At 44.8% G+C, this 12,404-nt stretch overlaps 1 protein-coding gene across 2 annotated transcripts in view; it reads left to right on the top strand.

The window, feature by feature from the left end:
• The window catches only part of NUP155 (nucleoporin 155), a 546,729-nt gene that overhangs the window by 142,572 nt on the left and 391,753 nt on the right, over positions 1 to 12,404 (top strand). For both annotated transcript variants that reach the window (XM_069221247.1, XM_069221245.1), the window contains exon 15: positions 2,838 to 2,932. In XM_069221247.1, coding sequence (XP_069077348.1) covers positions 2,838 to 2,932 — 95 coding nt within the window. The remainder of the gene's footprint in view (positions 1 to 2,837; positions 2,933 to 12,404) is intronic.

Genomic DNA, 12,404 nt, shown 5'->3' with positions numbered 1-12,404 from the left:
GATTGCGGGGAAATATGCTTATCTGGCTCCAGGGTAGGGAGGATTGGGCATCCCATGTGTAAATAAATATTACCAGGTGACTCAACTATGATACATGGTGGAGTGGGCAAGACCCCGCACGGAGAAGCACTGGGACTTCATCAATCAGGCAGTGGCCGGCATCCACAGATTGGCTGCCTAAACCCCATAGGCCTCCGGCTGTCTATTTCCCCAGTCCTAAGAGCCACTCTGGGAGTCTGGAATGCAGTCCAGACACGCCACAACCTATCTTCTTGCATATCACCCCTGACTCCCTTTATAGGTAATCCAGAGTTTTCCCCTGCAGCACAAGGCACCTCCTTTGACACTTGGCAGAATGAAGGTTGCAAGAGGCAGGGAGATACCTTTGATGCGGAGGGCATCATGGATTTTTCGCAATTGCAAACGTTACTACCTGCCCTCCACTGCTAGATGGCAATACTTGGCCTTAAGGCATTGGCTCCTACATCCAATCATCCGCCCTCATGCGAGCCACACTGTGTCCAGCTTTGAAAAGTGACTGATCACTCGCTCATATGATAAGCTTATCCTCTCAGATATTTACAAATGTCTCAACATCCCTCCAGAATTTAACAAGTCCCCGGCGCAGAAACCCTGGGAATGGGAGTGCAAGCGCACTTTCACAGACAAAGAATGGAGGACTATCTGGCGCGGTGCGCACAAATCGGCAACTAATGTGATGGGTAAAGAGACATTGATTAAAACAGTTCACTACTGGTATTACACACCGGACAGAGTGGCTAGTTGGAAGAGGGGTGCAGACGGACTGTGTTAGGGACACTGTGGAGAGCCTGGCACCCTGGTGCACGTGCTGTGGAACTCCCCCAGATTATGGTCTTAGAGGAATGCATTACTGGCCGATATTAACAGAATTTGGAACACACTTACCGAGATTCCCTAGCTACGTGCTTCTGGGCCTACCGAACCCACTCACATACCCACTCTCCTTGCCGAAGGGGTGAGCGATCACCTTGGCACTGGGCGCAGCTAAACAAGTCCTACTGGCATGCTGGGGGACAGACCTTATCCCAACACATTTGAAATGGATCCATAAACTGTGGGATTTTGTGGGCATGGAACAATTAACGGCTTGTATAACACACACATTGCCACAATTTGAGAAAACCTGGGGAAGCTGTGTGCCTTTCCTGTCTGATGAATTTAGAGAACTCACTTGCCCTACCTACGTAAGCATATTAGGCCACACATGATCCCCACACACTACCTCATGAGCGGGAAGGGCCCTCTCTCTTGTCGTCTTAGGCTCCACGCTACAAGCTAAAGCAGAGCTTTGTGAGGTTGTTTAATGTAGTTCCCCCCCTTCCTACCCTTGGTCTAAATACATGTTCTGCCCACCAGCCGTTGGATGTTGGTGGTTGTATGTTGTATTGTTTGAAATATGAATAAACAGACTTGAATCATAAAAAATTAAGGCACATAGTAAATACCCGCTTACTACTCTGTAGTATGGATGCATTTGGATTGAGGAAGTTGACTTCAAACTTTGAAGTAATGGAATGCTGTGCAGAGCTTAGAGTAATCTGTAAGAGCCCGGTAGAGTGGAATGGAGGAGGACTTGAATGCTGAATAAGGGCGAATATCACCGTGGCCAATTAAGAGGAAAGTAACACATGGGTTAGATGTTGTTTTGAAGAAGAGGGTATACTGTTCATTCCTAAAAAGTAGGAACAAGGGAGCTTGCCAGATCTGGTTGAGAAGGGGGTCACCGGCCTTGAGCCTCATAAGGCTGCCACTGCATGTGTTACATAAGCGACTGGAGACCTTCATCTTATTTGCCAGATTTGGTGAAGTGGTTGAGTTTCCCACATTGCTGGTGATTCTGTACATTTTCAAGGTGATATAGGTGAAAGCACTAGAGTTCTTTGAGGTGAGCAACACATTGTCAAGCATTCTTGGTCTCCTTTATCACTTGTGAAGTAACTAGGTACACACTCATTGGGTTTAAGGTCAGATGTGATTCTAGGATACCAGCAAAACGGGCGTGACTTTCATAGAGGGGTGATGTAACCTGGTTTGTTTGTCTGTGCTAAAGTCTGTTTAAGAGAAAAAAGCTTACATTGTGCAAAGCCTGACAAGTTTATACCAGAGGGTTTGTGTCATTGTTTTATTTACCTATTTTAAAGTAGAGGGTTGATTTGCAGTATTAGAGATTAGGTGCAATTAAGGCCTTGTAGGGTGTTTGGCAAAATTCATTTCTGCAAGTTTTCTCTTGGTTAATTATCAAAACCTCTGCCTTTAGAAGGCTAAATTTAAAGAACAACTCAAACATCCAGGCTTACATAGTGCTGAGGCATTTTTGAGTTGGCAGATGTAATTTCCTGATGTATCTTGAAGAAGGAGTTGGGCAATCTCCGATTACTGATTATTTTGGTATTTTGTCAGCCAACAAGGTGATAAAGGGTTTAATCTAGACATTGAATCTTACTGGAAATAAGAATGATTGTTAAGAGGGCTGAAGGCCACAGTTATGTTGTCACATCTGAAGTTGTCCTTTTGGACTAACTGTGATTCTTTGTTCAGATTGAATGAAGCCTAGTGAAGGACAATGTTATAGAATCCCAATTCTTGTGTAGATGGCGTTGAGTAGTGTTTTAAATGTGTGATAAGTTGCAAAGACTGGGGAGATGTATCATAATGAGGGCATGTGTACCTGCAATAGCTTCTCATTAGGTCTGTTGTTTGACTGAGCAATTGTGAAGAGTAATGCAACATTTTGAGTAAAAAGTCTAATTTTTTAAGTGCATGGCTGTTATAATGTTTATTCCATTTTCTTTAAGGAAGATCAAGCCTGTGCCACCTGCTTGATTCTTGCCTGTTCTACTGCAGCATGTGATAGAGAGGTGTCAGCCTGGGCTACGCGGGCATTTTTCAGGTAAAGTGTTATCAGACATTCTTTAAGTTTTTAACAACTCTTTTGACATATTAATGTTTATTGTTTTCTGCACAAGGAAGAGGTAAAACCAAGAGACTTGCATTCAGCATTTCACCCTATGCAGTGGACGCAGACAGTGATGTCACATACACAGAGGGATTCTCTCAACCATGTCTAATCCATAAACCTATTAATAAAGATCTTGACATGAAGTCCACGGGCCTCATATTTTTGTATATTTCATCTTGCAACACCTCCACTTATATATCATACATTTTCCTGTGGCAGAGTAATACATACCATTTATTCATTTGTTGAATGGAGGGGGTGGCGCCTGGCTATGCCACATTTACCACCTAAAAGCTAATTCCAGCTAACGTCGTTTTTGCTCTGGTTGAGGCCCACCCATCCATGATACCCAGTATACCTACTCTAGGGTCAGGGATACCGACCATCTGGATTGGGGTCCTACTCTCACTTCACCCAGAGTTGAGATTCCTTTGAGATCTCAGTCTTTAAATCCAGGCATTTGTGTTACAAGGGGTAAGTAGGTGCCCCTCCACAAAGGGGTTAGGTTTGTTAATTTATTGGACCAGCTTATTTATTATAGTTCTTCACGCCAGCTAGCAGAGGAAGCTGAGTGATGGGGGGGGGGGGGGTGTTTCTGTACAACAGGTGCATAATATCACGGCTTTCAAGTGAACTGAGTTCTAAATTGATAATTGAGTCAGAGCTGTCACTAAGTAGCAACTCCCTTATCTTAAGCATGTCACAGCCCAGTAATACAGTCGTACATCCGGTAAGACAAGTCCACCTTCAAATGTTGCCATGATGCATTTTGTGTAGGAGACCCTTGCTGTTTTTTCAGGCCATCTCCTCTCCCCCAAAACCTGGATATATTTTGCGACCATGGTTCTGACTTCTGCAAAAATGATTTGAGGTGTAAGGGAATGCAGAGGGATAATTCTGCAGAATGGATAGGAAGCGGGGAGCATGATAATTTTGTATAACGCAATACACCCCTTCATTGAGAGTGGCAATTTAGAGTATGCTTCCATTTCCTTGCAATATGCATGTATCACAGGTGCGAGAATGTGGCTTCAGGCCTCCTCCGGCTTCAGAGTATGCACAAATACCATAAGTGATTGTCCACCATCTACATGGGGGGCACATAAAGTGGGGTGTGGTCTGTTGTCCCTTATCTGTATGTAAGTGGACTTATGCCAGTTAACCACCAGTCCAGATGCCTCCCCATAGGTCCAGAGTCTTCTGTTTCCTTGGCAACAAGCTGACTTGGTCCTGCATGTAGAGCAACAAATCACCTGCACAGATGTATATTCTATCTTCTGAAATGTCAGTCCAGTGGAATCCCTCGAGTTGGGTGTCCACTCTAATCCATATTCCTCGGCCTGTCATGAAGTCACTCTGGTCGGTGTGGATCAGTGTTCAGATTTTTGTGATTAGGCGATTACCCAGCACCTTTGGAAATATTTTCAGCTCTGCATTAATCAAGGGTATTGACCTGTAGGATGAACAGAGGTCTGGGCTTTGTGGTTTAAGGATCGCCATGATCGTGGCCAGTTGGAGGTGCCAAGAAAAGGTTCAGTTGCTCACCACATCCTCGTACATGTTCGATAAGTGCAGCAGCACCACAGAAGTTAAGTTCTTTAGGGATGCCATTAGGTCCCAGGGATTTCCTATATGAAGAGGGGCCAATCGCCGCATAGATTTCCTCAGAGGCGTCTAGTTCAGTGCAATCTTCCCTAGAGAGAGTTGACACAGGTATATAATTTATTATAGTATGAGAGTTCATAATAGCTGAATTAAGGAGTCACTCCGTTCAAACACTCAGACTTCTGGGCGAATGCTGAAGCAATCTTGTAGGAGTCTATAATCTTGCCATTGTTATCAGTACATATCAACGGGATAAATCTAGTGGAGGCCGCTCTATTGCCCAGCCAGTATTTGTTTCCCCTTATTAACTTATCTGTATATGAGGTATTGGGACAGAGTCCATGCTGATCTCAGTGTATCTAATAGCTTTGCTTTGGTTCTAATTGAAGAGGGGAGAATTGGGCACATTCCTTTTCGTAGTGGTCAGATAGAGCATGCTGCATGTTGTTGGAACAGAATGAGTAACTTCTAAGTTTCTATGTGATCCATTTCTCTCTTGTGCATCTAGGAAAAACGCACCCTTGAATAACTGCAATACCGGCACCCCAGATTGTAGTATGGGAGGCAACCCAGTCGATGTTTAGGTCAAAGTAGTCAGTGGTGGCCCCTCTGAGGCAATCCGTGAGGCTTGAGTGTCTCTGCTACCATGTGTAAAGCTGCCAACATTCCTTTGAGCCCCCTCCGAAAGACCCAGTGTGAGCTCCACCGGGGCAGGGTCTCATAGACATTGGTGAAGGATGAATGTGCTCTTAACCAACCCTAGGTGGATTGCAAGACTCATATGGATATGCAATCTTGTATGGACGCACTTCTATATTGGGATGAAAGTATGTAAATTTAGTAAGTTTTGGATGCTATCTTTGTCATGCATCTCATATTCCCAAAGATTCAGCCCAGGCATGGAGAGTAGTTTGGCAGGGTGTTTTCATTGAAGAGTATAGGCCCGTGGTCTTGTCCCCCGTGATGGCCCAAAAAGTTGCTGTTTATCCGCAATAGATTGGTCTCTCATTGTAGTAGAACTTCAGGCTTATGCTTTAGCGTATTGCATAACTGCTCTCCATTTATGTTTATCTAACAGCCCAATAAATGTCCATGTAATAATCCTATAGGTCTTGAGTGAGCTCATGTTCACCTGTCTCTTGCAGTATGTACAGATGCAGTGCTTCTCCGCTAAGTGCCAATCCTGTCTCTTCAAACTTCACTGGGCTCAGTGGAGTTGGTTCTCATCTCCCTCCCATCCTATACTACGACAATTGAAGCATCTATTGCCGTAATATCTTTTCCTAGTAACCAATAACTCTAAATAGTCAGGAAGGCTTGGCTCATTCACAAATCCCCCACCTTCTTGCTCATAGATTTACCCCATAATATAATTGTTCGTGGACTCCTTTTTAAGTATACAATGGACCACACACACACACTTAAAACCGCCAAGTTGAATTGATTCATGAAGGGCAGGGAGTCACCCATCGCCGTGTTCAGACAACTAAGGGGAAGGGGCTGTCCCATGTCATTGCTCACCCAGCCCCTGTGCTCTAGATTGGTTTTTGAGAGTAGAATCATGGCACCCAGGTGCTGAAGAGTGTTCCTATCTGTCTAGGCCAGAGTTCCTTCAAGGAGCTGACTTAGTCCGTCCTCACCATTTTCTGCTTCTGAGCCTAGAGGAAGAGACCATTTGCCAGGTTTCAGCCCTACCATCAACATGTGGCCCTCTTGCCTGGGGCCGCAGCTTTTGCTCCTCTTTCTATGCCAAGAGGTCCTCTGCTGTATCGAACATGTAGGTTAGCGCCTGAATAATCTTGTGGGTGATAAGCTGGGCAATTCCAATCTACATAACACAACTTGACATTCTGAATGGCCCTGAGCCTAGCCAGGTACAGTAGCATAGAGCTGACATGCATCACCCTCATTTTAGCTTTAACTGCAGCAAAGTTTTTTAATTGTTGCTGAACTATTTTGTTGTAGTCTGGAAAAATCATGATCTTGCCAGATGGCAGAAAAACAGTTTTTTGGGTCTGGGGTGCCCGGAGGATGGCATCTCTGTTGTGATAGTTCAGCAGCCTCAGTATAACAGGAATTGGGTGGGGGCAGGAGGTGTTTTCTATGCCCTCTCAATAACGAAGCAAGAGAAAAAGTCCTGTGTTGGAACCCAGGTTTTAAACCAGTTTGAGAAAACTGTTTCAATGTGGTTCCTGTCCAAACCTTTAGGGATCTCCACCAGGCTCAGATTGATGCACCAGGATTGCCCCTCAGTATCTTCAGCTCACCTTTCCAACTACATTTGTAACCTCACAGATTTGAACAAAATCTGTCTTGAGCAGGCGTAAGTCATCTTCCTGAGAAGACTCTGTTTTTGACCTCTGTTGGCCTCTTTGCAGTGGTCTTGCTGTAGAAGTAAACTCTAAGACCCCGTGCCATCCAGCCTGCCCTCCAATGCTTGGGAGCAGTCTCCTATCATTTGCAGAATTGTTGAATGTAGGTTCACCCACTGTGTCCATTACAGCTGCACTGGAGCAGCCACGCTTGGCCTCAGTCTGCCCACCCCTGCCCTTGTGAACTGGTCAATTTTCCCCTGAGAGAAGCTAGTTGCCCCACCCCTTCACCATCACACCGGTCAGGATAGTGTCCCAGGCATACTTCGCAACACCGCTGAAGAGGGGGCAGTGAGGAGGGGGACGAGGGTGGGGGAGGTTAGCGGTTAGTGGAAGGAAGAGTCAAGCAGATAAAGGAGGCAGGTGACACCGCAGGATTGGGGGTGGGGGGAGAGGGCACCCATTCAAAGCGCAAATCACTGGGCTGCCTCAAGGGAACTGGAGCCTTTTTTGCTTTGGTGGGATGATTGTGTTGTACCCAGAGGTGGTAAGTAAATTCAGGGGTATGCAGCCGTGGCATTGCTGCTGTGCCCAAGGTTTTTTGTTGTGACCTGCTTCTGTACCTGCAGAACTGCACAAGTAGCCCGCTGTTGTTAGGATAGCCCCCTCCTGTACTTTCGTCCAAGGGTGATGCTGCAATCCTGTTCTGGTGGCTAAAGCCCTCTTCACCCCCGAACCTCACCTCAACACCCTTCTGGGGCAGCGCCCACCCAGGTTGGTGAGACACCTCCATTGTACAATAAATCAGGAGGTGGGGGTAAGAAAGAAAAGAAAGAGGGTGCAACTCGGGATTTCCAGTTGGGCTGGATCACCTTGCCTCCTGGTCACCAACCCAGCGTCTTCTTTCAAGGGAATGCAGCTCTCACTCACTGGTCTGACTCTGATGATCCCAGCAAGGTAGCGTGTGGGTCAGACTCTTCAGACTTCATCCCAAACATCTTAGGCCTGGGATATCGGAATATCAGGCATGTAGGTGACTGCTGGTGACAGGGTTCCACAGGATGTTGCCTGAATTGGCTGGGTTAGGCCAGAGCTTCTGGGTGTGGCGACCGCCATGTTAGGTGGCCAGGCTATGCCCTTATTTTCTTTTTCTTTCTAAACAGCTTTAATTGTTTTTGGTACAGAGATAAAATAAATTAAAGCACAAAAGATACATTACAGTGGATATTCACTGCAAGCAAGTTTATGAAAAATAGATGGGATAAAATCAATAAGTCAATAGTTTTGAATATCAATTGAAGAGACAAGGAGCACCGAAAAGAGAAAAGAAGACATTGAACACCCCATCGGGGAATTTCGAGATCCTTACTAACTTCTGTGAAATCTGAGGTAGAAGATATTTTACAGATATTTGGGAATTATAGTAAACATATATTTGCCATTACTTGTAACATTTCTGTCACTCCTAGAAAATGTGTGCAGTAAAGGGCTCAAATCTTCTAGTGCTTTCCCATCTTGTCTTCAAGTTCCTCCACTGTAAAGCTGTTGAATCCAGGCCAGGCAATGTCCATGTTTGGGCAGGGGCCAAACTAGCTTTCAATCATGTGACATATCCATTTCAATGCATGTGTTCTCTTTTAAGCGTTAATTGATTTCCTTCCAATATTATGTTATGTGGTGACAGAATTATCATGTGCAGCATTGTGCCAGGTACAGATCATTCCTTCTAAAACAAATTAGATGTGTTGAATTTTAAATTGTCACTATCTTGTGAGTATTTTATAAGTATTTCCTATATTCTGGGAGCAAATATGACTTTGCTGCACTTAATTAGAATGTGGAACACATCTTTCCTGATAATTCTCAGTCAATTTCGTTTTCCCAGGTCCTTATGTAAGGATGGTTGAGAAGAGCTTCCCGATTACCTACTTACTAGGTCTACATTTGTAGAATGTAGAATGTTTCATCTAATTGGGATTGTATACATAATGACTCTTAACAGTATTTCCTCCTTTGTTTACTCTGTCTGAACTATATATCTGCTGGATCAGTGAGAGATAGCTCAAAAGACTTCATGCAACTGTTAACATCCACATGCATTTTGTATACTAGCAGTACCCCTGCTAATGTGGCATTGTGAGGCCTGCTGTACCGGGCCCTTTGTATAGCTGGCCTGCATATAAGCCCGGGTTTTATGTCATGGGCGACATAGGTGAGGGAGAATAGGTGTCTCTTCCTCACTTAACTATTTGCTTCCAGTAGTGTAATAAGGCAGAAGAGGACATTTGAGTTACTTGAAAAATATCCTTCCTAGTTATTAAGACTGGGATCTGATTTGGTCTCCCTCCACTTTTAATATAAGCTTGCTTCATCATTCTGCAGCCGTCATATCGTTTAGGGAGCCTCCGGTTCAGAGAAATTGAGGAATGGAAGGGATAGTGGATAGGACCTCTTCCCAGTAAATATACTGTGCAAGAAGCAACATGTGCATCCCCGACCTTGTTCAGCCACGTTCAAACACCTATTTGTAGTGTTGTAAAGAGTTTTTGAGGCACAATGAATCAGCAATTAAGTGTTTTTGAACATGTCTCTTCGACTTCTATTGGGCCAGCTGATACTAGCTGTTTTCCCCTATTAGTAAAATAATAAAAATAGTGCAATTTGTAAAGCATGTAGCTACTTCACACTAAGTGTCCCAGCACTATGTCCAGCTCCCGGAGGTCCTCTGCACAGCAGATAAATTGTAAAATCAACCCGAACTAAATAACCAGGTTTGTAAGCCTTTACAGAAAAGTGGTTCCACTGGGGCCTGCCGAGCTTGAAGAGGCGGAGAGTTTGGCAATTTTTATGCTAAATAGGAAACTGCCCCATAACATACTCTATTTGCAGTAAGCCCACAAAGCCTCCTGAGGATCTGAGGCTCCTTAAAGGGAGGTACAGCTTGATGAAAGAATGCAAGTATAGAGGATCCTTATTCGAAAAACCTTGTAACAATAGCACAGTGCTTTAAAAGGAAAGTCTCATCTTCAGAGGCAACCAGTGCACCTTAGTAAGCGCAGTCCCCGTGGGGGACACATCTGGAGAGGTTCAACAGAAGGTGGCCCGCCACGTTCTGCACACGCTGAAGCCTCATCAGCCGGGATTGGCACACCCCTAAATATAGAATGTTACAGTAGTCCAGCCTGGAAGTAACCAATGCCTGGACTGCTGTTTTTTGGAAGCTTCTGGCAGGAAACAAAAGATTTTTTTGAGGGTATTTAGAATCCAGAGACATTTCCCTGCCAGAGCTGTGATTTGGCTGTCAAAGGTAAGCTTCTTGTCAAACCAAATACCCAGGTTCTTAGCCCTCTACATCCTCCTAAGCCTAGGTTTGAGAGAGGCTGGCCACCATGCGGAGGACCACATAGAGGATTGTTTGCTTAGAATGAGAACCTCCTTTTTTTCTGTATTCACCTTAAGACAATTGAGGTCCATCCACTGAGCGACTGCCGTAAGACAGGCCCTCAACGAGATAGCCGTGTTAACCAATTTCTTTGACAAGGTGAGGATCAGCTGAGTATCATCGGCATACGTTATGATGTTAAAACTGTGAAGCTCGATGATCTCAGCCAGGGGGACGCATATATAAGGTAAATATGGTTGGGCTAAGAGAGGAGCAATGAGGTGCTCCCTCCTGCAGTGGAAAAACCTGAGAGTTAAAGGGTTTTTGAAACCCCTGGAAGGTGCGTTCCTGCAGGCAACCCATTGCAAGGCTTTATAGTCAACACTGCAACTCCACAAACACTTAATTAAAAGGTTGTGTGACAGTGTCGAAAGCCTCACTGAGGTCCAACATAAGCAGTGCTGTGGTGTTGCCACTGTCAAGAATTTGCAGGATGGATTCTGAGGCAAGCAGCAGGGCAGACTCTGTACTATGTGAGGGGCGGAAGCCTGATGTGTCCTGTGAAGTAGGTGCTTAGCCTCAAAAAATAGGTGCTGGCTAACATACTTTTCTGTGATCTTTGAGGAAAAAGAGAACAGCGAGATGGCGTGATCATTTTCTGGCTTAGTTAGGCCTAGCAGTGTTTTTTTGAGGTTTGGCACCACCATAGCATGTTTCCATCGCTGTGGAACCCATCCTGATGCAGTGGAGCTGCTATGTAGCTGGCAGCACAGCCTCCACCCCCCTCTCCACAATGGGAGGGGAGGCTGGATTGAGTGGAGAACCAGACTTGACCGATGCGAACAAAAGGGACAATTAAAAATGTTCTTTGGGCTTGAAACATAGCAGTCTAGCGCTGTCAGCTGAAGGTTCAAACCATGTGTTGAGATACGGAGCGTCTCTGAAAATCCCAGGAAAGGAGGAGACGATGGCTGCCATCTTATTTGGGAAAAACTGGGCTTGAGTATTACAGCCCTCAGACGAATGTGGGGGGAGGCTGAGGCTCGGGACAATGAGGATAGGGAATTGACAATTTAGTTTTTTTTTTTTTTTTTAAGTGGAGCTCTGAGTAGCAAATAATTTATTGGCGTAAAAATCGCAATGGACCTGCCTAATACAGTTATGATGTATCTGAAGGGATGTCCAGTAATCGGCTTTGCTGACAGGATCATAGTCTCTACACCACAAATACTCAAGTCCCTTGCAGTTATTTTTAAGTGAGAGCAATTTATCACTAAATGTTGGAAATGGCTATTTTGGCAGGGTTATCCCCAAACCTTTTGCTTCTGACCTCCTATGTATGATCTTGTGCTGAATTTGTTTTTGCTGGCTTTAGGACTCTGGGCACTTTACCGCTGCTGACCAGTGCTAAAGTGCAAGTGATCTCTGTCTAAATTATGTTGGTAATTGGTTTTTCTATGATTGGCATATTTGATTTACTAGTACGTCCCTAGTAAAGTGCACTGTGTGTGCCCAGGGCCTCTAAATCAAATGCTACTAGTGGGCTTGCATCACTGATTGTACCACCCCCATGAGTAGCTCTGTAAACATGTCTCCGTTCTACCACTGCAGTGCCTGTGTGTACAGTTTTAAACTACCATTTGGACCTGGCAAGGGCACCCACTCACCAGGCCCAAACCTTCCCTTTTACTACATGTGTCACACCTAAAGTAGGTCCAAGGCAGCCGCATGGCAGGTTGCAGTGCATTTAAAAGGTAGGATGGACATGCACTAGTGTTTTTTTAAATGTCTAGGTAGTAAAATACTGCTAAATTCGTGTTTTACTATTGCAGGGCCTATCTCTGCCACAGGGTAACATGGGGATTGCCTTCAAATATCTTTTAAGTGTAACTACCCATTGGGAGCAGATAGAGATATGGAGTTTTGGGTTTCTAAACTCACAGTTCTAAAAATGTCTTCTGGTGAAGTTGGATTTCAAATTGTAAGTTTGAAAATGCCACTTTTAGAAAGTGGGCATTTTCATGCTTAACCATTCTGTGCCTAGGCCAGTCTGTCGAATACACATCTGGGTCAGGTTGACAGTTGAGCTGTTTGTGAATTCACT

This window comes from Pleurodeles waltl, chromosome 1_1, assembly GCF_031143425.1.
Source record: "Pleurodeles waltl isolate 20211129_DDA chromosome 1_1, aPleWal1.hap1.20221129, whole genome shotgun sequence".
NCBI classification, from domain to species: domain Eukaryota; kingdom Metazoa; phylum Chordata; class Amphibia; order Caudata; family Salamandridae; genus Pleurodeles; species Pleurodeles waltl.
The sequence above is the reverse complement of the archived record's forward strand: the minus strand, read 5'-3'. Positions and strand labels throughout refer to the sequence as shown.